This window comes from Triturus cristatus, chromosome 4_1 (assembly GCF_964204655.1).
Source record: "Triturus cristatus chromosome 4_1, aTriCri1.1, whole genome shotgun sequence".
In the NCBI taxonomy this organism is placed as follows: Eukaryota; Metazoa; Chordata; class Amphibia; order Caudata; family Salamandridae; genus Triturus; species Triturus cristatus.
Genome location: NC_140585.1, coordinates 883,155,469 through 883,181,926, shown reverse-complemented (window position 1 = coordinate 883,181,926; position 26,458 = coordinate 883,155,469). Strand labels below are relative to the sequence as shown.

General features: G+C 45.9%; 1 protein-coding gene across 2 annotated transcripts in view; it reads right to left on the bottom strand.

The window, feature by feature from the left end:
• COPG2 (coat protein complex I subunit gamma 2) overlaps positions 1 to 26,458 on the bottom strand; it is a 341,223-nt gene that overhangs the window by 9,575 nt on the left and 305,190 nt on the right. For both annotated transcript variants that reach the window (XM_085653601.1, XM_085653602.1), the window contains one exon: positions 25,838 to 25,936. In XM_085653601.1, coding sequence (XP_085509727.1) covers positions 25,838 to 25,936 — 99 coding nt within the window. The remainder of the gene's footprint in view (positions 1 to 25,837; positions 25,937 to 26,458) is intronic.

Genomic DNA, 26,458 nt, shown 5'->3' with positions numbered 1-26,458 from the left:
AGTATGCATCTGTTCTTGGCATGTAGAGCTGCAGATCCACACACTGTGCATAGATCGCCATCTAGTGTTGGGCCTGGATGTTTGCACTTGTTTTTGTATTGGAAAAGTCTTTGGAAGTCATGAGATAGGCGACTCCTCCTTTGGACCATAGTGCGCATGGGCATCGGCTCCATCTTCAGACAGTTTTTTCGCCAGCAGGGAAATGGAGTTTTAGTGAGAAACAGAAAAGATGCCCATGTATGTTGTATCTAAATAAGAGAATACTGGAACAGATAAAAGGTAGCCAGGGAGGTGGGAGGCCGTGTGTGGATCTGCAGCTCTACATGGCAAGAACAGATGCATACTGGTAAGTAGCATTTTCCATTGAGGCATATGAGCTGCAGATCACACACTGTGCATAGATTGTATAGCAGTACCCCTCCTTAGTGGCGACCACCAGTATCTGTTGCAGTAGTTTGAAATAGTGTTTTGAGTACAGCCTGTCCCACACTAGCTTGTTGCTTTGTTTGCACATCTACACAATAGTGTTTTGTGAATGTGTGCGGTATAGCCCATGTAGCTGCTTTGCAGATGTCATCTAAGGGAATATTCCCTAAAAAAGCCATTGAAGCCCCTATCTTTCGGGTTGAGTGGGCTTTAGAGGGAATAGATAGTGTACATTTTGCTTTGTGATAGCAAATTTGTATGCATTGGACAATCCACCTTGCAATTCCCGATTTTGATATGGGGTTGCCTTTATGTGGTGGTGTGAAAGACACCAAAAGTTGTTTTGTCTTGCGAAAAGGTTTTGTTCTTTCAATGTAATAAAGGAGTGCTCTTTTTACATCTAGAGTATGAAGAGCTCTTTCTGCGACTGTTTGTGGTTGCGAGAAGAATACTGGCAACTCCACAGACTGGTTGAAGTGAAATGGTGAAATAACCTTAGGAAGGAATTTGGGGTTGGTTCTGAGAACCACTTTATTATGATGGAGTTGTAAAAATGATTCTTGAATAGTTAGTGCTTGTAGCTCACGGACTCTTCTAAGGGAAGTAATGGCCATTAGGAAAGCGACTTTCCATGTTAGAAATTGTAACTCACATTTCTGCAGAGGTTCGAATGGAGGACCCATTAGCCTTGTGAGGACAATGTTCAAATTCCACACAGGTGAGGGTACCCTGGGATGAATTATTGTTTTGTGGCCTTCCATAAATGCTTTGATGGTAGGTACCCTGAATAGCGACAGGTGTTGTCTATTTTGTAAGTAGGCTGCTATGGCAGCGAGGTGTAACCTAATAGATGTGTATGCTAGATTACACCTTTGGAGATGTAGTACATAACCTATGATGTGTTGGATAGACACATCCAAAGGATTGATGGTGTTGTTGTTGTGACAATATATCACAAATCTTTTCCACTTGGCTGCATAGCAGGCTCTAGTGGTGAGGCGTCTAGCTTCTCTGATAACATTCATACAGTCAGGGGAAAGGTTAAGGTAACCAAACTGTAAGACCTCAGGAGCCAGATCGCTAGGCTGAGCTGTGCTGGGTCCGGGTGTCCGATCTCTCCATGGTTCTGGGTTAAGAGGTGTGGGGAGAGGTGTAGTTTTTGGTGCGGGACTACAGATAGTTCCAGTAATGTGGTGTACCACGGTTGTCTGGCCCATGTTGGAGCAACTAGGATGAGAGTGAGCGAGTGTTGCTGCAGTTTGCGCATCACCAGTGGAATGAGTGGGAGAGGCGGAAAAGCGTACGCATTTGGACAATGGGTGTGGATATCTGGCGGCGAAGCTTGGGCATTCGGTGTTATGGTGTGTGGCGAAGAGATTTATCTCTGGTTGCCCCCACATGTGGAAAAATGGTTGAAGAACTTGTGGATGAAGTTCCCACTCATGAATCTGTTGCGTCTGACGACTTAACAGATCTGCTATGCTGTTCTGGATTCCGGGAACGTGTTGGGCTAGGAGAAAAATGTTCTTGGGAATAGCCCATCTCCATATGTTTTGTGCTAGTTGATGGAGCTGTAGGGAGTGTGTCCCGCCTTGTTTCTATATGTAGTACATTGCTGTCATGTTGTCAGTACGAACTAGGACAGCTTTGCCTGATATTTGTGTCTGGAATGACTTTAGCGCCAGAAATATGGCTAGTAATTCCAGGTGATTTATGTGGAGTAACTTTTGTTGAGGCGTCCACCTGCCCTGCATGGTGTGATGTAATAGATGAGCTCCCCAGCCGGAGAGCAATGCGTCCGCTGTTAGCACAATCTATGGAACGGTCGCCCCTCGAAAAGGTTTTGGGTGTTCCACCACTGCAGAGAGCGATGCGTGCGGTTGTCCACCAACACCAGATCTGTCAGCTGACCTTGAGCCGGGTTCCACTGACGTGCTAAATATACCTGTAGGGGACGCATCTGGAGTCTTGCGTGAGGTACTAACTATAAAGATGAAAGAGGCCATCATTCCTATCAACTGCATAAACACTCGAGCTGGAAGAGAGTGTTGCGGCTGAAATTTTGTTATGAGGCTTTGTATGCTTGCAATCCTAGGAGGACTGGGATATGCAAGCGCTTTTGAGGTGTTTATTGTGGCACCGAGGTACTGTTGTATGTGGAACGATTGTAGGTGAGACTTCGGATGGTTTAAGTCGTGGAGTAGTTGGATTGTGGCGTAAGTGTGATGTACACACTGGTTGTATGACTTGGCTTTTATGAGCCAGTCGTCTAAATATGGGAAGACGTGAATTTGCGGTCTTCTTAGGTGAGCCGCCACCACTGCTAGACATTTGGTGAAGACTCTGGGCGCTGTGGTGACACCGAATGGGAGTACCTTGAATTGGTAATGCTGACCGTCCACTACAAACCGGAGATATTTCCTGTGAGAGGTGTGAATGGGAATATGGAAGTAGGCATCTTTGAGATCTAGAGTGGCAAGGAAATTTCCTTGTGTGAGAAGAGGAAGGACCTGTTGAAGTGTGACCATGTGAAAATGGTCTGATTGTATGTACAGGTTTAGGGGTCCAAGATGGGTCTCAGAGAGCAGTCCTTTTTCGGAATGAGGAAGTAAAGGGAGTAAACCCCTGTGTTTTGCTGATGCAGGGGAACTGGTTCTATTGCATGTTTTTGTAGGAGGGAGTACCTCTTGCTTTAGCAGCGATAAATGTTCTGGTGACATTGTGCGCTGTCTGGGTGGTATGTTGGGGGGGGTTGAAGTGAGTTTTAGACAATAACCGGATTGAACGATTTGTCGCACCCACTTGTCTGTAGTGATGTTGTTCCAGACAGATAGGAATTGTAGCAATCTTCCCCCGACCAGAGTGGGATGGTCTGGGGGGGAGAGTGGAGGGAAGTCATTGGGTAGGGGTGGAGGCGTAGCGAGTGTTGTTGGTTTTGCCTCTACCTTTGTTATGATTACCTCTGTAGCCCCCTCTTTGATACCCTCTGGTGAATGAGGTTTGGGTGGGATTTTTATAGAAGGTGGAGGGGTTATCAGAGGAATAGCCTCTGGAGGGTGCCCTTGTAAGAGGAGTGACGAAAAGAACGTCTGGGAGCTTGCGATTGCAAGGCTCCCAGGGATATAGCCGCGTCAGGGTCTTTTTTCATCTTTTCTAGAGATGAATCCACGGCAGTGCCAAATAGGTGTTCCTGATCAAATGGCTGGTTAAGTATTGCAGTTTGTACTTCTGGTTTAAAACCAGAAATGAGTAGCCATGCAGGTCTACGTAGAAGGACACTTGTGTTAATGGCTCGGGAGACAGTGTCTGCCACCTCTAGAGCGCAACGAATGGAGGTGTTTGTTATGAGTTTACCCTCCTGTATGAGGTCATTGGCCTTGGTCTTGTATTTGTCAGGAAGATGCTGCAATACGGTCTCTAGCTCATCATAGTGTGCCCCATCGTATCTAGCCAACAAAGCCTGTGTAGTGGCGGTTCGCCAAATGTTGGCTGCTTGTGACGCTGTGCGTTTACCAGAAGCGTCTAAGAGTTTTGATTCCTTGTCGGGAGGTGGAGCATCCACTGACGTTTGTGAGTTAGCCCTCTTTCTGGCGTTGGAGACCACTAAGGAATCCAATGGTATTTGTCCCTTGATGTAAACAGGGTCTGCTGGGCAGATTTGTATTTTTTTTTTCTATCCTGGGTTTAGTAACCCTAGCCCTAACAGGATCTTTGAACACTTCAGGTGCGTATTTGACTACCCCTTTTAACATAGGGAGAACAGAAGTGGACCTTTGGGATGTATCGAATGTGTCCATTAAGAAAACCTCCTCCACAGGGTTTGTATGTAGCGCTAGCCCGTGGTATTGTGCAGCTCTGAACGAGCTGGGTGAAACCTATGGTGTCTTCTGGAGGGGAAGGTCTAGAGGGATAGATGTCATCTTGTGGTACATTCGGGACATCTGGTGTATTATAATCGTCCCATGGGTCTGGTGTGTGAGGCGGACTAGGATCCCCTAGTGGTTCATCGTCTGCACCCTCCCCGTCAGGGGAGTGGTGGGGTGGGGGAGATAGAGGAGGAGGTGGAGAAGGGATTCTGAGAGAAGACGTTGCAATGTGTCTCTTCTTTGGTGGAGGTGGAGCCGGTAGAGGCATGTCCCTTGGTCATTTGACCTGTTTTTGGGTCTTTTAGAAGAATTTTTTGGGTTGGATCCGGTGTAAAAAGCTCTTCTGGTTGAGGTTGGTCTTTCGGCGCTGATTTTTTTGGTTCCGAAGGCTTGCGTGGCAGCTAATCTGGAGTGCATTTATGTTCTTTTGGCTTGACAGCGTGAGATTTTTTTAGTCTCTAAGGGAGCCTGCGGAACCGGTTGTTTTTTCAGTTCCAGTGGTTTTTTCGGCTCCGAAGGTTGAGCCTCCTTTGTACTCCTTGGAAGTGGCTTTTTCGGAGTGGATGGGTCAGTAGCAGGTTTCGGTGCCGAATGTGCTGATGTGGAACCAGTGGTCGGCATGGAGGAGGAGGCCGATTTCTTTTTGTCTTTTTGGGAGGCTGCCTCGATCACGAATGACCTGAAGGCTTATTTGTTGACCTCTTTGCCGGGCCCGAAGGCGGGGCGTGAGAAGTATTGTCCCAGTGTACACCTAGGCCCGAAGGTGAAGGTGTTACCGAAGCCTTTTTCGGTGGCGGGGTGAGGGGTCGACGTCATTACTTACGACCCGCTGCCCAGGAGTGATGTCCTCGACGTCGGAGTCATCGTCTTTCAGAGTCGCTGACGAGGCCTTCTTCGACCTGCTCCTGCTCTGGTACATCGAAGCCCTCCTGGAAGATGTCGTCGGGAATAGAGGTCGACGAGCGAGCCATTCTTCTTCTAGCTCGACGATCCGGAATGGTTTGCTTGGAGCGGAAAGAGGCACAAGCTGGACAGTCTCTGGCCACGTGCTCCGGTGAAAGGCAGAGGTTACACACTTCATGAAGATCTGTGTGTGGAAACTTCAATCCACATTGAGGACACTTCTTAAAAGGAGTCCTTTCCATGAGCCAGATTTAAAGGCCTAGGTAGGCCCGAAGGCCTTCATCGATGACCGGAATCGAGGACTTCGAAGTTGAAGAGATACGCCACGACTAGGGATCGCGATCGAAACAATACCGGAGAAAGTGTGAAGGATTGCGCGTCGAAAGTTGGATCGGTAACTGCACCGAACTGGAGCGCAATAAACACATCCGAGCCCGATGGCCGGAAAAAAACAATCTGAAGATGGAGCCAATGCCCATGCGCACTATGGTCCAAAGGAGGAGTCACCTATCTCGTGACTTCCAAAGACTTTTCCAATACAAAAACAAGTGCAAACATCCGGGCCAAACACCAGATGGCGATCTATGCACAGTGTGTGATCTGCAGCTCATATGCCTCGAACAAGTACCTTCTCACCACGTCTTTCCTCCGTAGTTCCTCGCTCCGGCCTGGAAGCACACCTAGGCTCTCCACAGCAAATCACAATGAGCCGTGGTTTGGCGCTCAGACAGGCAGTGGGAGCATGGGCATATTCTCCACCCAGATGGCAATACAGCCTGGGTGGAGAGCATGCAAAGGGCGCATGAATGTTTGGCTGGCCTGAGACAGCCAGCCAAACATTCATGCACACTTACAAAGAGTGCTCACCACTCCTACCCCTGCTCCTGTCCTCACAGCAGCCCGCCAAGCAAATCATCAGCAGCATGAGCAATTAAAATGATAATAAAGTCCAGTTATTATGATTTTATTTTTCCTTCATTTCACTGCTAAAAAGCAGTGGGGCAGCACTCCTCCGCCTTAGCGGAGGAGGCGTCACTGAAAACCTTCATCCGACATCAGCAACTGTGTATCTGCTGTGTTTTTGCATTCTGTTTCTTGCAGCCTTATCTAAGCGGGTAAAAACAACATTCCTGAGGCTCTCATTCAGCACCTAGTACAGCCAGGAAACTCTGCACACAGGCTAGGTAAAATTGATCTGACTGTTTTGGCCTGGTCAGGGGCCTGCATGACCATAACCATGTAACACGTAACTCAACCTGCAAGTGATAGATTGTCAGTAGTGGATTTTACCATTGTCCACAAAGTTACACTTTCCATGTATTAATTTGCACTGATCTAATACTGTCTCAAAAATCTAGACCTCCGGTTATATGTAAGCTATTCCGTTCGTTTAGGTGTCTAAATTAAGATAAAAATACACTCTATTTTAAAAATGTGGTGTCTGATTTCTCTCAAGTCATGTCAATTACTTATCATCCATGTTATTGGAACTATGAAAGGCTTAACAGATGTCCCTCTAGTAAAGCCTGACTGCTCTTTGCCACTCTACCAGGCCTTTGCTAAGAAGTTATTAGTGTGAATCCAAAGACCATCTTTGGGGTATTGGGATGTTACGTGGTATGGCAACCAAGCATACCACATACTACTCCACTATCCTACACTCCTCGAAGACTTTCAGATTAAGTCGGACACCTGGGGAATATTCTAAGGTGAGGAATCTGCGGTTAATTCCTTCATCAGAAAATAGGGACATGGAACATAAAAGAATGCTGGCTATTTTGCATGTATGTTACAACCACAGAGATATGCAAGCATAGAGAACGGTCAGCTAGGCCTACATTGAAAAGATAAAGAATGTAAAAAATAATTTCTTGTACTGAAATTGCAAATGGATCTTGCGGTCTGGAAAAACAGTGCATAAAATGTTTCCATTAGCAGCACAACAGGCAGGTTGAGGATGTGGGCATCTGGCGGTAACGTTTTGATTCTTCGAGAGTGGCAAACAGATCTATTTCTGCAGTACACCAACATTGGAAAACCTTGTTAAGAACTTGTGGGTATAGCTCCTAGTCATGTACTTGTTGGTGTGTCTTGCTGAGAAAGTTGGCAAAGTCATTGTCCTTTTACGGAAGATGCTCCACCAACGGGTAAATGTTGTGAAGCATTGCCCAATGCCAAATCTCGTGCAAACTGAGAAAGCTAGGAAGTAAGTGTGCCCCCACCTTGCTTCTGTATGTAAAATGGTGTTGTCAAGTCGTCAGTCTGAGTACATTTCTGTCCTGGAAGACTGGATTGATGCCCAGTAGTTTCAAGAAGGTGATCCTGGTACTGTGAAGTCCAAGTGCCTTAATTTGTCATTTGATGGAGCTGGGCTACCCACACTATTCACAAGACATATGTGATGATAGCTACCTGCGAAAGAAGGTATAGGAATGGCCTGCCAATTAGAAGGTTGTTGGTGTTTTACCATTGGAGAGAGTGTTGGGACCTTGTCATTACCAACACTAGATTCTCTCAATGACCTTCGACTGGTGTCCATAGTTTTGCCTAGCAATCCTTTAAAGGGCACATATATAGCTTGGCATACAGTTAAATGGCTATACATGAGGCCCAAAAGTCTCATTACAGGTCTTACAGTAATAGAGATGGAAAACAGGGAGGGCTAGTAGCTATATGCCAAATCATTTTGGGGCTTGGTGGTGAAAAAGGAAGATGTAAGTGAAACTAGTCCTGAAAAGTTGGTAGCCTTTTTCTTGGAATGGTAAGAAAGCCTGGAGCTGGAGGCCTAGTAACGATTCTCCGAGTGTCCAGGTGAATAAACAGTTTCTTTTGTTTTTCATCTACCACCTCCGCAAATCTCTCTATAATTTTTCCCTCAGAGGTCTCCGATCAGGGTATTTGAGAAAGTTTGGATTTTGATTTAGTGGTCTTCGACGTCTAGCTATAAAAGAGTTTTGTGAAGGGGTTGACGGCTTTGAAACAGAGGGTGGTGGGCGTTTTAGGTGCTGATGCTGCTTGAGGTTTCGACTCGGAGTATGGCTTCGCTGTGGATGGGTGTGCTACGGGCAGTGGAGTGTAGTAAGGGTTGCCTTGCTCAGTGCCGAGCTTGCCTCAAGAGGAATATGCCTAAGGGTATTTGGTCTTTTGTGCTTCGACTCTGGGCTCGACGCCCAACTCCTGTGCTCTGTTTCACTGGCTGTTCGTTTAGGTGTTTAAGCCTGACCTGCAGGTGCCACTGGGGCATGGGGTTTGGTCTTTGTCTTAGGTCTGTGTACTTGTACTCATACTTTGACATATTCAACCTCTCCCTAGACAATGGAAAATTTGAAGAAGTAGGCCGCTGCTTCTTCCTCCTGCTGCCTGTGCGAAGGGCCCGTGTGTTCTTCTTCGGCCCCATGAATGCCCTTGACGTCTCAAGTGTCTTTGATACCTAATATATAGGGTGTATTGGATAAACCTTCCCGCTGCATCTGGTAATGTACCCAGCATCTAGCTCTTTGATTATTTTTTTTTTTAACAGCAAAACGTGAGGTATGCATCATCGGTTGTGTATTTCAGACCAGGCGTATTTTGTGTTCCACTGAGGACAAAATTAAAAAACTCAAGTATATTGGAATTGAAACCCTTCAGGTTAATCGAAGGCTGCGAAAGTTGTTTGCAGTTCAAAAATGTATTCAACGCAAATAACTGTGGTTCTTCACTGGAGCTGCTGGGTCCAAAACCGACCGCAAATAAAATGTTTTAACGTGATACCAATGCTTTGATGATGCATTCTGGACAACAGATCTTTGAATTGAACTTGTTTGCAGAAAAAATAAATAACACTTGCATATCCACGCAAGGAGGTGGAGGCTGGACAGGTTCGGGTAGAGGACCGTCCCCTGTTGCTGCAACAGGAGATCCTCCCGAAGAGGCAGTCGGATCGGGGGATCTACGCTCATACCGAGTAGCTTGGGATACCAAACTCTTTGAGCACAGTCCGGTGCCACAAGAATGACTTGGCTCCGGTCGCGTCTGATCTTCTTCAGCACTGGGCAGAAGTGGTATAGGCAGAAAGGTGTGCAATAGACCGCAACTCCACTCGCGACGAAAAGCGTCTGGGCGAGTGCTGCCTTGGAAACTCCAACGTACAGAACTGCTCACATTGTGGGTTCTCTTCAGTGGCGAATAGATCTAACCAAGGTTCTCCCCACTGCTGAAAGAGACCTTGCACTACCTCTGAGTGAAGACGCCATTCGTGATCCAACATGCACCTGCGGCTGAGTTCGTCCGCCCTGGCGTTCAGTGTACCTGCCAGGTGTTGAACCACCAAGGAAATGCCTTGACTTTCCAGCCACGTCCAGAGACGTAGAGCCTCCTGACATAGCGTCCACAACCCACCCCGCCCTGCTTGTTGAAGTACCACAAGGCAGTGGTGTTGTCTGTGAACACCTGCACTACTCTCCCCTTGACAGAGGGAAGGAATGCTTTCAGTGCAAGTAGGATCGCCCTGAGCTCCAAAAGATTGATATGGAGCTTGGACTCCGCTGGAGACCAAAGGCCTCTGATCTCCGCCTCTCCCATGTGGCTGCCCCATCCCAGGAGGGACGTGTCCGGTTGGGGAAGGGAGAGGGATCTGCCGCTAACCCAACCCTGGTTCGTGAGAAACCACTGAAAGTCCTGTGCAGTGCCCTCCGAGATCTGGACGTAGTCGGACAGGTTCCCCCGATGCTGCACCCACTGGAACTTCAGGTCCCACTGCAGAGCCCGCATATGCCATCTGGCATGATAGATCAGCAGGATGCAGGAGGCCATGAGACCCAGCAGCCTCAGGGTCTTCCTGACCAAAACCCAGGACCAGGGCCGAAAGATCGGAATCATAGCCCGAATGTCCCGGACTCGCTATTCGGGAGTATAAACCCGAAACTGCGCCGTATCCAGAACCGCTTCGATGAAGAGGAGCTTCTGAGAGGGAATCCGGTGCGACTTCGGCAAGTTGATAGAAAAACCCCAGCTAATACAGGAGGTCGGCCATAGTCTGGTGGGAGACAACTGCCTGGGGCGAGCCCGCCTTCAACAGTCAATCGTCGAGATTGGGGAAGACAAACCCCTGATCTGTGCAGATGAGCTGCGACCACTGCCATCACTTTCGTGAACACCCGAAGGGCGCTGGTAAGGCCGAAAGGGAGCACGGTGAACTGAAAGTGCTCGTGGCCTACCGCGAACCGGAGGTAACGCCGGTAGGCCGGCAGGATGAGTATATGAAAATAAGCATCCTGCAAGTCCAGCGCTACCAGCCAGTCTTGCGGGTCTAGGGCAGACAAGACCTGAGTAAGCGTGAGCATCATGAACTTCTCCTTCCGGAGGAAGCGATTGACGTTCCGGAGGTCTAAGATAGGACGCAGGCCATTGTCCTTCTTTGGAAACAAGAAGTAGAGGGAATAACAACCACAACCTACTTCTGGCGTCGGAACGCGCTCGATGGCCCCCTTGGCCAAGAGGGCCGCAACTTCCTGCTGGAGAAGTGCCAAGTGATACCCGACATGCGTTGGTACTGAGGTGGCATGGCTGTAGGGATAGACTTGAAGGGGAGGGAGTAGCCCCTTTGGACTATTTGCAGAACCCACCTGTCCGAGGTGATGGTGCACCAGTGGGAAGGTGATGGCAAATCCTGACACCCACTGGCGTCTGGTGGGCCTGAAACACCGGATTAGGAAGGTTTTGAGGCGGCGGCAGGTGCGGTGGTGGATTGACCCGCCCACTGTCCTCAGGACACACCACGGCAGGTCCCACGTCCGCAGCTGCGCTGAGATTGCGCCTGCGCAGGCTTTTAGGTCTGAAAGGAACGTGCTTGGGCGCCTCAAGCCTGACCTCGAAAGGAGCAAAAAGTGAACCCCGAGGGAATACACGTGGTGGCGAGACCCAAGGACTGGGCCGTAGCCCGAGAGTCCTCAAAGCGTTCCAGGGTGCTATCCGCCTTGTCACCAAGGAGGCGTGTGCCATCCAAGGGCCTGTCCAACAAAGTATTCTGGACATCCCCGGAGAAGCCAGTAGTTCTGAGTCATGCGTAACGGCGGAACGCCACTGTTGTGGAAAGTGCCCTGCCGAGGGAATCGGCCGTGTCAAGCCCACAACGGATAGTAAATTTAGCAGCATCCCTCCCTTCGGTAATGGCCTGGGAGAGAACTGCCCATGCTTCCACAGGCCACTGAGGCAGCACCTGTGCCACGGTGTCCCACACAGAATGGAAATAGCAGCCCAACAGGCACGCAGTATCCAGCGCTCGCAACCCAGAACTGGCAGAAGTGAAAATCTTTTTCCCAAACTGCTCCAGTTTCCTAGATTCCTTGTCCAGAGGAGCAGAAGGGAATGCGCTCGGCGAGGCAGAAGTCTGGACAAGCAGACTCTCAGGCGTCTGGTGTTGTGTGAGAAAGCTGGGGTCGCCCGGCACCAGGCGATGGCGGCGTGCCACACCCTTATCTACAGGAACCCCTCTGTTAGGTTTGGTCCAGGTGCTCAACAGGATGTCAGTAAGCGCCTCGTTGAAGGGCAGCAGCGGCTCCGCGGAGGAGGGCGGTGGCTGCAGCACCTCGGTCAGGAGATTGGTCCTGATAGGTACAGAAGGGAGCTCGAGGTTAAGAGCCTCAGCCGCCCTACGCAACACCACTGAAAAAAGTCCCAACTTCCTACGTAATCACGGAAGAAGGGGACAGTGTACCAGGGTGTGGAGAGAAATCCAGATCCACTGGACCCTCCATTTCGCCTTCCCATTCAGGCTCATCTTGTATTGAGCTCCAAGAGGGTCTTCAGACCCCTCCCAGTACTCCCCTTCATCCACCGGTTGTTGAGGAGGCCGGTAAGGACGAGGTTCCGGGGGAAACAGGACAAATTCCCCACCAAGAAATGGAATCGGGGGTAAGAGACCAATCCTGGTTCGGCGCCGTCCAGCGTCAGCGGCACTGCCGCGTCCGGCGCCGGAGCCGCAGGGTTTGGTGCCAGCGTAACCGAGGCCAAAGGTGGCGGCACGGGGTCAGAGCCACTCAACGGGTCTGCGGGGCCCAAAGGCACTCCGGAGGGACAACAAATAGCGCAAGGCCGGCACGAAGGTCTGTACCTCGTCCGAAGTCACGTGCGGGCCTGGAAAGGGTGGGTAGGCCGCAGGCAACAACGGAGGCTCCAACGGAGCCGTGGGGGAGTGACCGCCTACACCCTCCACCGCGTCCCGCGACTGGTGAGGGGTACAGGAAGAGCGACGTCGCTTCTTTGACTTTTTATGGTGCCGTGACCTACCGGTCCCCGATTCCGTCAAGCGATGATGATGGCTCCACGACCGGTCCCTCGACCTCGATCGGTGCGGAACCGATTGCCGGCCCTCCAACAACTTTCGGGAACGCTCCCGCAAAATCTTTCAGCGCCATGGGGTCATGGGCGTGCCCCAAGCAGAAGAGACACATTGTGCGGGTCCACTAACAACATGTTCCGACGGCAGGTCCTACAGGACTTAAATCTGGGCATTCCTACTGCACCAGGAGTCGAGTACTCGACAAAACAAGTTGTCAGAAACAAAGTTAAAACTTTTAACTAGGAGTACTGCTCCCTCTCGGATCTGCGTGGAAAAAGAAAGAACTGACATCAGCGCACGTGGGCGCGTCTAAGTAGCTCCGACGACGTCACCCCGGCTGCTACGACGCCAGCGACGCGCAGGAGTACTATTGACGAAAACTTTCCGGATCCAGTCTGACGCCTGGGGATATTCAGATATGTCATGCGCCGTGATGTCATGTGCCGTGATGTCACGCATCGTAATGTCGCGCGCCGTGATGTCACTTGCATACTGCATAACTAGGTGAGTCCCCCCACTTCTTTTTTTAGGACCTGTGCCCTGCTTGCAGCGGGAGTGTCCCACAATTGACTTCGGTCATGTAAACTCAGCAGCATTGCAGGTCCACCCTGGAGGCGGCTTTATGTGAGGCAGAATGAGATGGCTGTGCGGCAAGAACACACTCTGGGCACCGCTGCTGTAAAACTAGGGTCGGAGGGAATCAGTACACAGGGCTGCACCACAGGGCCTTTCGCCGACAGACAGGAAATCCTCAGTGTGAATTATACAGCAGTAAAATGGCATAAACCAGCAGCTCCAGATAGCTCATTGGATCTGCTGCGCTGTGCTTCCTAGCACTTCGGGGCAAATGTACTATATTTTCAGGCAGTGCAACCACCAAAGTTGCTTGAATGGGAGAAAGCATGACGGCACAATATCTACTAAGCTCTGTGCCCCAGCAATGGAGTGTTTTTTGGCTGCCTAGCGTCTCGCACACACATTTGCGTCATAGTACAAAAGTGTGTGTGTGTGCGCGTGCGCATGTGTGTGTGTGCGTTTGTGTGCGCACATGGGACTCGCATAGGTTTTGTATTTGAAGGATGCCCTTCCAGTACAAATAGTTTTAAATATTTCCCACTTTGTATGTGTGTGGTATTGTGCAGCTCACATGTAAAGTTGGAAACTTTGCAGAAAATAACACTTTTCTCCAACTTTGGACCTGCGGCAGGGAGGTGTATATTGTTGGTGCAAGGCCCGGTCTACAAATGTTAGTAGGTAGAGCGTTGCGTCAAAACCCATGGACTCCCCTTGACGCAAAGTAGTACAAAATGCTACTTACTTTGCAAGACTTTAGGGCTCCTTTCCAACCCAAAAAAGTTTGTACACTAAAAATAAATCCTTAATCACATTTTGCGCTATCATGCATCACATATGGTCACTTTTCAACTACTGCGAGATGTTGATAAATGTAGCCCTTCTTTCCCAGACCTGAATAGGTACATAGCGCTTATCTGGTTGTACTTGCGTAAGAAAGGACTAGTGCCCCTTTAAATCTCGGAAGGATGAAAGGCTGGTATGGGGCTGAGCGGAGACCGAACCCTTAATATGCAGATTGCATTCAGATCTCTGCTGCAGGCGCTCAACCACCGATCTACCTCCTGTCCAGGGTTATTAGTTCACAGAGCAGTCTCACCACAGCAGTGTGATATGCTGGCTGGCACGGACAATGGGAGAGGGGAGGAGGCACGAACAACAGGAGGGGGCAGAGTAAAGAAGGCACCAAAGCACGTCATGCCTGCAGTAGGACAGCCGCCATTATCAAAGTAAATAGTGCTCACCCACTAGACAAGCACTAGTTTGCGGTAGTGGGACACGACGCCAGCCTCTCAGAGAAGGAGGATTCGAGCGTGAGGCAAGGACACAACGTGCCAACCTCAAGTGCCGACACGCCCACCGCCTTGGGCGCGCATGACGAGCAACAGACGAGTCCAGTCCGGGTAGGCGGGGCCTAAGAAGACAGGGCGGTCCCCAACCCCACTCCCAAAACCAAACTAACGACAATATATCTCGCTGACCGAGCAGCGCATACACTGCATCGCTAGGCGAGACCTAAAAAGAAGTCACAGACATGGTGGTCTGCTGACCCAAGCAGGTCACCATCCCTGTGTGCGTGACCATTACCAATGTGTCGCAAATTCCTTCCTAATGAATATTGATGAGGCAGGTCACTTGTGACCCCATTGGGAATCACTAAATGTCCGAGACACATTAGTACATTCTGTTTTGGGAGCCTCAAAAAAAAAAATGCAATTTACCACCCGCAAAACGGAATGGTTGTACATCTGGCCCTAATTATAGTATTTTCTTTTAGAGGCACCAGCTGCTGTTTTCCTGTACTGTGCATGAGCTGATGCTATTACCAAGGGTGTAATTACCATTGATGCAGCAGGTGCAGTGGCTCCGGGCCAATTGAACCATGTAAATTGATGTATTTTACAATCCCAACAGCAGTCAAATGGGCCTTTTTCCCTGCTTTCATGTATTATTTCAGTGTGCATTACCGGAGGAGGATTAGTTGTAGTTTTTTTTATGCATTATGGCTCGTACATTGTTGTGAACTGAGTCCATCAAGGTGTCTTATAAAGTAGAAACTGTTGGTGTGTGATTGAGATGGGTTATGATCGAGAACTCTGCAGTTAGGGCACAATGCAGTGCCAATTTATCACAGTGGCTGTCCGTGGGTGCTCAAGGTATTCAGAGTATATGCACCTCCAATGTTTGCCCTCTCTACAGACCACAGCCACAACTTTCAAAAGAAGACATAGCCGAAGAGAAACAAGATGCAGTGCTTGAAACAGGTGAACGGATCGGGGGGATATTGCAGTAGAGGTGATGAAAGGAAGTATGTGCAGGAGAGAGTGAAAAGACGGAGCGGAAGAGGAAAGATGTGTGTGATTAACCCCTTCGACGCGCATGACGGAACGGTTCCGTCATGCACGTCGGTTGGGCTGTGCGCATGACGGAACCGTTCCGTCATGGCCCCGCCCACGCACGGAACCTTCAGCGTGGCGTGGAAATCCGCGCCGCGCTGAAGGGGTTAATACGGAGGATTTCAGAAAGATGTGGGGACAAAGCGTTTGTAAGCGTCTTACAAAGTGAATGACTGCAGAAAAAATGGGTGTGAAAGGCAGAAATTGTCAGTTCACATTATCACAACGACATGTTTACTCATTTATTTGATACAGCTAAAAAGCATTTGCAGAGACAATAGGTCTGGCTTGTGTTAGGTGTAGATCTATTGGCGTTTTATGCCTGGACGTAGTAAAAGAAAACTCCCTAAGGCACACAAATACTGGTTGGATTTGCTACAATGTGCAGCACAGTATTCTGGTTTCCATGTTTTCAGTTGTACCTATTGGAAAAGATGCTTAGTTACACTTCTTCAGCCACACCCCTTTTAGAAATCCCTCACCAATTTCAGCCATTTAAAGCACTGGCGCATATGTGCAATACTGTTTGGACTGTCTCTGAACTTGCACTGCAGGGAATGGTACCCACATGTCTGTAGCCTCCCAAAGGGGCCATCATTAAAAAGAGTGCACATCTTCTCAACTCCTCCACGCATGCATGCATGGTCAGTCAGACAGGTTCAAACACTCTTTCTACATTCCGACGGTGGGTAAGTACATTTGAGTACATCACCTACTCTTATTATTATGGTATGGTCCCCGGAACCTGGTGTGATTTCAGCAGTCTCTCAGGGTTCTAGAGTGATGTTTCAGTCTGAAGAATGGCTCTTTGGGTTACAATCTGATGCTGCGTTTTAGGTGTATTTTTACAGTAAGGTGACATTTCTTATAGTGTCAAAGTTAGTCACCCTAATTTTTTCAGTGCTACCATATATTGTACAACAAATCAATTGAAATGCAAGTGTTCGAGAAATAACGTATTTTTAATTAGAAAGAGTATTTGTCGTATTTTTGCATGCCACTTGCTGTATCATTTCATAAGGGATCTTCTGAATGATCGGATATAGATTAGTTGACCCTATGAATTTCATAGCTCACCCAGTGCCACCACTCGTCCAATATGAATGACAGGGAAAAGCTTAATCACAGAAGGTGTAAAACACAATGCAGGTTGATAAATCCATTTAGTCAAACAAATGCTAAAAAAGAAACATCAGAGCATATTCCTGATTGGCCAAAACTGGAATTCCAGGTAAGTGTTGCATGCATGGTCAGTTTCTTGGTACACATAGTCTTGGATGCAGCGCACAGAGACCTTACACTGCTGCACACAGAGCAAAGAGGGAACATTGCACAAGACACACAAGAAATCAGACACCAATTTATAAAAATAGTATGTTTTTATGTATTTTTAGACACCAAAATAAAAAGATCCACCGAAGGGTTACGGAGATACAGCATTTACAGGGTACGGTAAATAAGTACCTTTTACTTGACCACAAACAAGCACTGGTAAATTCAAAGCATTTGTCACTTAGAAACTTTTTCAAGGAAAACTTGGGTAAGTTTCAAATGCAGTTACACTGAGTTACTTTAAGTGACCAACATTGGCAGGGAGCCAATCAGGGGAGGGGCAGAAAGGCCTTCAGAAACAGTTACCTCCAGAAAAAAAGCAAGCCTCAGTCTGTTCCAGTTATTGTATCCCCTGGTCATATACTCCTATGGAAGCGGTCCTGATGCAAGGGATACAGGATGTGGAAGATACTCAAGAATGCTGTGGATGCCATGTGGTTGACAGACGTTTTCCTGCGGCTACTCCTTGGTCCACAGCAGGCGCGCAACACCCATTGGACTCAAAGGGCTTCAGCCCCCCCCCCCCCCCCCGTCGTCGTGTGTGGCAGCCCGGGATGAGACAGCTTCCCGGGGCACACACAGCCGCACCCGAGCACTTCACAGGTCTTTAAAAGACCATTTGCATGTTAATGAGGCTTCGCTGTTGTCTCACCCCTTCTAAGAGCCCCTGCAGTTCCACTCTGCCTATGGCTTAAAATATTCAGCCCCCCCTGAAATTTTTTCTTAGCCCCCCCCGAAATTTGGCTCTAGTTGCGCCTCTGGTCCACAGGCTTGATGAGGCGGTGCTGGCCACCAAAGAGGCGCCACACCCCGGAGGCACCAGTTTGGCAACCGGTTTCCCTTTTCCTTCCCGAGTCCCAGCCTGTCTACCTAAACAGAGCAGCCCCTCTCTCAAGTGTTCACCATTTTCCCTTCAAAGGCAGCTTCTCACAACATCGACTCACATTTCGACACACAGATACCGCGCTTCCATGCGTACGTTTTGCTAGGCCGCCCAAATGCTCTCACATTCCCCCTTAGATCCCGGCGAGGCAAACAGATGGCCCTGGCGCTAGGCGCAGCACTCCAAAATATTCTCACACATTGGGTCACTACAATGACACCGATACGCATTGGCTGGCTCCATAGGCTGTGGGGGATCCTGGGAATGGAGAGGATCTCACTCACAGTGGCACACCCCCACGGCGTCCTTTCACGAACTTTGCGAACCTTTCCTCAACATGCTTACCTCCAAATTCCCAGAGCTCACATGCCCCAAATATCTCCGGCTCCTGCGCCTCGCAGACCTGCAATGCCCCCTGCCGGCCACCACCGCTGGAGGGGCCCTGCACTCTCACTAACATAACATAACAGGTGTATTTGTAAAGCGCACGATTAGGTGTCCTGGCGCTGAATAACAGATGTTTATGGTTACCCAATTCAATGGTACTCATTTTATCGACCTCAGATGGATGAAAGGCTGAGGGGACCCACCGGGATTTGAACCTGTGACCATGAGGTCGAACACAGGCCCCTGCAGTGGCTGCTTTAGTCCACTGAGCCACCAGACACTCTACTCTCACGACATCCACCCAAACTTGCCTTACACACACCTAGTTTAGGAAGGGGGAGGGGGATTTGTTACTTTTTCTTTCTTTTCGTTGATTTTAAACCGGATTGCACTCCGATGAATGTATGGCAGTTACTGGCCAGTTATATTTGATGTTGAAAAGCAATAAAAGAAATTTAAACACAGGCAGCTTCTCCTTTGAAGCTAGCATTTGGGGCCAAAACCTATGTAGCTTCCTTCCAGGGAGCCTCTCCCCCACGCAGGCTTCTATTGTGTCCTTTTCTGGGAGTCGTTTGCACATCTCTTCAGAGCAGAAAACTGTCTCAGGGACAGACCCCCTGTGCAACTGTGGATGGACACAGGGGATTTAAGGGCAACAAAGTGGCAACTTTGAAAAAGTTGCACACTGCAACAAGTTACATTAATTTTGACTTGGGCATCAAGTAAAGTTTAATGCAACGAGTTTGGTACTGTAAAACTGATCAAAATTCCGAATCAGTCAGGAAACGCTGAGAGGTCTTTTGGATTTATTCTTTAAACACACATATGAATGGATTAATCTCTGAAATCCCGTGGGATCAGGCTATTCGATATAATGATTAATCTGGGCCTTTTGATATTATTTATCATTGTTACATAGTTTCTTTCTTCTACCTAGATGATATTTTCAGATATGTCATTCTGTGTTGTCATTATCATCTCTATTGGTGACGTTTTATCATCTAACCCGAATTTTATTTTAATTTTTAAATCCTAACACCCATTCATATGGTGACAGTTTTTCAGTTTCAAGTCCCTGTATACATGTCTACTATTATTATATCTTTTTACAGCCATGACCTCAGCAATAGCCATGTTCTCGTTATTATCGTCTACAATGCCCATTGGGCTGAATATATATATTTATATATATTCCATTTTCTGGCATCATTTTAACATTAGGAAATTTCTATACTTTATACTCGCAACCTTTTATACACTCATGCCAATTCACTTCTGATTAGTACATTGAGATGTACTTCACCGTAGACAGTCTAAGATGACCGCCATATTAGACATCAAGTCTGGGCTATATCCCTAGTCATTTCATATTTTCGTTACCATTGTTAAAATGCCCACTGGTTGATATATATATTTTTGTTTTTTTCACATGTAATTCTTTTTTTGACATCATTTTCACATCAGGATAACTTTTTACTTTAAACTAGTAATATCTCAAATATTCCGGCAAACTGACTTTTGATGAACATACTGTGATATACATCACCTTAGATAGTCTAAGATGGCCGCTATATTAGACATCAAGTCTGAGCTACATTCCTAGCCATCTTAATTGCTTAATAGTCACATGATACTCACATGACATTCACGTGACACTTAGATTATCTTCTTAATGCCGTACGTGAAACACACAAGCTTTTCGTCGCCATTGGAAACATGGCATTCATCAGTTTGAGCTCCTGAGCTGCTGACCATTTTTTTCTGTCATCATGGTAAGTCCATAACGCGGTCTTTAGCGACACTATGTATTCTCATCGCGTATTAACGCTCTTGTACATTTAAATGACTGTTATCCATGCTAGCACGGATACGCATTTATGTACCTATTTCTCGGTTATGTACACCTTAACAGCCTCACGATACTTGTAGACCCTTATGTGATATATTTAGCTGCAGTATTGTCGTCATATTTTTGCCTATGAACTAGTGCATTGTCGCTGACCTATTTGAAGAGTCATGCTGAAGTCACTATATCTTTATTACCATCTCGCTCTATGCAATCATGGCATCTCATCTGACGTCAATTCATTTGAGGATGTTCATTGAAATCACCATACCTCCATTACAGTCCTGTCTAGTTAATTGTGGTATTTTTGCTTGGATACACAGTTGTAGCAGTTGAGAGGAAGTGATTGCTACTAACCAATTTTTAGGCTCCGCACACTTAGTAATTACTCTTGGTATATTTTTAACCACTCTGTAAACTTGATTGGAAACGCAAATATTTACATGTATCCGTTTGTTGTCACCATACGCGTAATATATCTTTTTATGGTGTATCGTTTTCGCTGTATATTGAAAACAACGTGTTGAGGCTACAATAATACCGGCATATTGTATCTATTGCTACATTATTATGCATTATTGAGTAACCAAACATTTGCGATGATCGGTTTGCTATCATTCTAAGTAGTTTGTTTTAATATATATACAGTTAGCCAGTGCCATTTATTTGTTCTCTATTTAGGTTGATATAACTGGTTCTGTACATCTTTTAGACTATCTCCTTTTTCTTTGACACACAGCAGAGGTCTTGGAATCCTATATATTAGCAGCTCATCCATAAGCAACTATTATTGGTATATTTAGGTAATTTTGTTGCTTTTTCTTGATAATATTATTTTGATGTCTGTTTATGACTTGTCATTTGACATTATACGCTACATTGTTTTTTATGGTTATCTTCTGTTTCTTTAGTATAGTTTTGGAAAACTGTTGTCTGAAGATATTTGGCCTCTTCAGTCCTTTTCTCTGGCCCTATAAGGTATATCTATCTCCATGCAATTCACATTATGTAGAGTTTTAGTAAACTAACCCCTTTTATTAACATTTATTATATAGGTCTCTTCCTTCTATATATTTTCTAACATTAGGTTCCTCCCACCATCGTTTTTGAAACTACATTGGAATCCGTAGTTAAGCATTCTATCCAATATCACATCCATACTGAATATCGTGGAGGTAAGCTTTACCTCTTCACTATTCACGATACTGATCATCAGTTGCTTGCATATGCATGGGTAAAAAACCTTATTGGCTTAAACGCTTCAGCGTTACTTCATGTAATCAATAGATATTTGGGTGTATTTTTAAATAAATACTATCGTTATTTTTTAACTATAGGACTGGAAGTTATCTGCTCCCCAATACCTTTGGCCGTGTATATATTTATTTAACATCAAGAACAGCTTCTATTATTTTCAACACTATTCATTTAACAGTAGGTGTTTTCTAAATAGTACTATTAAGTTACATTTAATTTTTTAATAGCACCAATATAAATATCTTGTTTTTTAATGACGCTTATGGTTTTGAGATCGATCTTTTATTCTGACTTATTCACTCCTTCTTCATATTCTTAATTCAGTTTTCAATGCACTTTAACATTGCACTGCTCTGATTCTATTAATTATCTTTAGTGTATGGCTTGAATTTTGTATAAATAGATGTGAACTCTTTTATCACTATCATTATCATCTTTGTGACAAGTTCTTGCTTCAGCTTTGACAATGTTCGTGTCATATAGAGTGACACTAATAGATAAATATTCTGTTTAAGATATGGTAGTGATATGTAATTGTTTTTGCAAACGTACTATTTGAGGTGGAACTCCTGAGGAAGGCAGTGTGAGCTGCCGAAATGCGCGTTGAGATTCAACTTGGAAACCACCCAACAATCTATATGTTCATTGGATACCAATAAGAATCATAATTGCATTGAAGAAATATGTATTTGCGAATTTACTTTGAATTATTGGATCAATGTCTGTAGTCAAAATATTATTTCTTATCAATTTTTATCTAATACATGCATAATGATTCAGTCACTTTTGCTCAGATTCATTACCGTGTATAAGTAATACATATTTTTGTATTTTTCTAATTATTAGTGTCACTATTTTGTATCCATTTGTATTGATCAGCAATTACTGAATGTACTGTTATTTAGTTTGAAGTTGCCCTAGCTCATTTACAATACGAGTTTGGTACCTTACAGTGCCCGCTTTAGTTTCCCCATTTAAAAGTTAGCAAGGCTGAGATGTGAGCTTGTTACTCTGCTCTCGCCAATGGGACTACTAGTCTTAGATCTAACGTATAGCACTATGTCTTAGGGCTCATTAGGCCTGCCTTAGGGGCGACTTACATATACTAGAAAGGAAGGATTGGGCTTTTTCGTTGCTTTAAATAGCAAAGTCGAGTTAGTAGTTTACAACTGCCCTATCAGTCTGCAGTGGCAGACTTTGAGCCATGTTTTACCTTTGTCATACACAGGGTGGGACAATCAGTGCTGCAGCCCCTGGGGTGACCCTCTAACGCACAGGCCCTGGATACCATAAATTAGGGACTTAAAATTAAGTGAGGTTATGCCAATTGGGAATAAGCCAATCAAACATACTGAGTTTTAGGGTCAGGGCACACACACGGAGATCTGGTTAGCAGGCCTTATTGCACTAAGAAGAAAAACCAGCATTATGAGTCCAACATTTTAGGGGTGACCATACAAGAGGGACTAGAACCCGGCCACTCTGTGTATGGGTACAGGTTTTATTGCGCTTGTTGCTAGGAGCACCTGCACCTCATCCTCTAAAAGGTGTAGATAATCTAAACTCTGTGCATGACAGCGTGCATGGGAAATAGGTTGGTTGACAGGAATTGGGTTATCTTTCTACTGAAAGGTGTAGTGGGATGGAGTGGGGTGAGGAGTCACAGCATGTTAGAGGAGCTCTTGGGGGACCTCTGTCTACCTTTACCACTGCCTCTGTATGTTCTTAGGTGGGGGGGGGGGGGGGGGGGGGGGGGGGGGGAGGAGCCTCTGCGTGAATTCCAATTGCTATTACTTTGCCTAGTTTACTGGTTAGGAAAACCATGTTTTCGGCATGGACTGAAAGGCAACTATCGATTTGGCAATATCTGTATTTTTTTTAAATCTTTTCAAGCATCTGATCGACCCATCAAAGGGTATGCTCAGAAGGTGTTGCTGCACCTCTGGCCTAGATCCAGACATCCTAAGCCAGGCATGCCTACTAAGTAATAGGCTGGTGTTAATGGCCTATCTGCTGTGCCCGCTGCATCAAGGGTACATCTTATATTCAGGATGCTGATAGTCTTTCCCCCTGCAAAGAGTTCCTCTACCCTCTTACACTGAGCCTCAGGGAGGTGTTGATTAGCTGCTGCATGGCCTCCCAATGGTACGGGTCGACCCTAAGAGGCGGGCCGCTGGCTTTTCAATCCTATAATGAATGGCTGCTTCTAAAAAACCCTTTTCCCTGCCGCATTAATCTTTTTAGATAATATAGTCTTCCCAAGGATTCCCATCGCCCCCTTATTGTGGCCTAAAGGGCTCTTCTTCTGGACCCGGCCGGTAGTAAGGGATTCCGGTGTCTCACACTTTGTCCTGTGTATCATGTGGTGGAGAGTGTGTGGATGTAGAGTAGGTGTGGAAGGTAGTGGTGGGAGGTAAGGAGGACAGATAGTCATGTGGTTAAGGAAGAACCACACTTGCCACCACTACCAAGCCGTAAGAAAGTCAAAGGCGAGGCACCTTTTTTTGGAATGGCGAGGAGTCCTTAAGCGGCAGACTTAGTAAGAATTTTGCTAGTTTCTTGGTGGATGAGCAGTTTTTTTTTCTGTTTCTGGTCCAGGATGTTCTGCGAGTTTCTCAAAAATAAACCCCCTCCAGGGTGTCTGACTTGGGCGTTATGGGGTCTTCTGGATCAACCTTTTAGTCGAGGTGTGCTGACTCTTCAGTATCAACTTCGGCTCGGAAGTAGGCTTGTCTGCTGCCTGGGATCAAGGTGTCCGTGTCTTTGATGCCTAGTGAAGCTGAGATTTCAGTGCAGAGGAGGAATGTGGCTTGGGGCACAGGAAGGTCTCTCAGTGCCTAGGCGGTTACTGGATGAAAGCGCATGATAAGAGACGGGCCTTGAGAGGAATAGTTCTTGAAGACATTTGATTCTTGTGCCTGGTTTAATGCCAGACTCCCCGGAGAGCAGTGTTCTTCATAGACAGCTGTGCATTTGAAATGGACCTGAAGGTACCACAAAGCCGTGCAGTGCAAGTTTCATCTTTGGTCCCTAAGCTGGTGCTGCTGTGGTGGTTCGAGGAAACTCTACTTCTCACTCTATGTTGGACGGCTTTGAGAAGCAGGACACTACCTCTTCCTGCTCTTGACCCATAAGGATGTGAGACAGGCCAGCCTCTTCAGCTCCTAAGATGTCAGGTGTCATGTATAGCACCTCGTGCTACATCTTATAGTGCAACCACCTTCTCTCTTTCCAATGTGTGAAGGATTTTCTAGCATCAAAATGTGATATAGGCTTTCCAGGCTATTTCTTTGTGCTCTGCAGAGATTGCAAAAAAGAGAGTTTCCCAGGTTTAACCAAAAGGGACTGACTGGGTACGTAAAGTATTTAAAATTAAAAGACTTCCCTTTTGGGTTTATTAAAATTTTTTTTAATAAAAATAATACACCCTATCTCCGTGGTGTTATAGTCTTTAGTCTTCCTTGTCTTTGGTTCAGTATACATTGTATATGATTTTAACGTAGCAGTCTTTTGAATAAACCCAAAAGGGAAGTCTTTTAATTTTAAATACTGCAGAGATTGCAGACAGTGTTACAGGCCAGATGTACTTTGCATTGCACCTTGGACTAAAATGGAATGGAGCTCATCCATAACCAAGTAGTCAAAAGTATTCTTGGGTCTAGCTCAAACAGGCCTCAAACAGGGAATGAGTCAATGTTGTGCAGCTTTTAAGTGGTTTATGAACAAATTGAAAAATGTGAAGGTCTTCAATCTTAAGTTGTTGTTCGTATCAGGGGCAGAAAAGAACGCTGCAGAACCAGAAATTGAATAGAGCAGAGGTAGTCTGGTGAATTTTAACAATTAGCTGCATTCTGAACCCGATGGAAAAAGAAAATAATCTGAGGTGGAGATGTTGTGCTGATGCACTTGAGAATGGGGGGGGGGGGCATTGGGGGTAAAACATGTGTATTCATATCTATTTAGTTAGAATTTTACTAATATCAAAATTGCTTACTCAATGCTCCGCTTTCACCACTTTAGGTAGTGTAATCTGCTTGAGTATTCTGGATTCATATTTTGATTTCTAGCTTTCCTACTGGGGATGAATAGGGAGCAATAAGATTTCTCATAAACTAAAAGCACAGATGCGCACAGCCACGGGCTATGTGCTAAGAAGTTTCACTTTCAAGCAAGTTGTGTTCTTTCCCCATACTTAAATCAGGCACAGAAGTTTACCTAAGAGTGGAACATGACTCTCTTTACAAGTACAGTGCAACTTTCTCGATGCAATGAGTAATGAGTTTTTCATTTTGTTTAAGTGTTATTAATGGTGGCCCACAGACTGCTATACCTCAACAGCGTTTGGATGTACAACAATCTCATGCTTGGCCAATAACTTTACCATTTTTGCCACAACTAGGCAGCTAGCTAAACAAGATTATACAGAAGCCCCCAACCTGTCATCTTACAGTGGAATCGTGTAGCTATAATAAAAAAGTACAAAAAATAGGTTTTTGCTACCTCATACATTTTTAGAGTTGTCTAGCTTTTCATTAGCAAACTGCAAAATTCATGTCTCAAACAGTAAGTGGAACACGCTTTAGCACAAGCACTTATGTGTATAATTTTTATTTTTTAAACAAAACGCTCACTAGGCTCTACACTCACCAGCAAGATATAGCGTATGTGAGTTCTTGTTCTCAGGTACTTTGTCGGACCTCTCACAGGGCTGCATTCCAAGGAATTTGATGATATTATTAACTGCCTCTGTAAGAAATTAGATATTCATGCCTTACAGTTAAAGGTTATTTGCTTTTTGGTACATCAGACCTACATACAACATTCCAAAACTAAAACAATTAAAACTTAAATTATGATTCAATTTAGCCAGCAAATGTATACATAAAAAATACAAATTGGACAGTATTTGACTGTACTATAATAAATCGCTGTTCAAAACATTAGCGCTAAAACAGTTCAAATAGAATATAAGAACTTGATCATATAAAAAGCTAATGAATAATCCGCAGTATCCATGTGTCAGTATCACTATTAGCAGCAAATATTCTAAGGTAGTCTGTTCTCAGTAGACAAAGTATCCCACCCCTTTTAATCTTTAGGTTCTTCCTGAGTCTACAATCTTCTGAGGGACAACTCCACAAAATAGACCAATGACACTCATCTTTTGTTGGCAAATCAGACTTTGTAAAAATCTATTGCATCTTTTGACTGCCTCATCCCATATTTTAGAAGGTGGCGCTTCTAATATCTACTTAAGTCCAATAAACT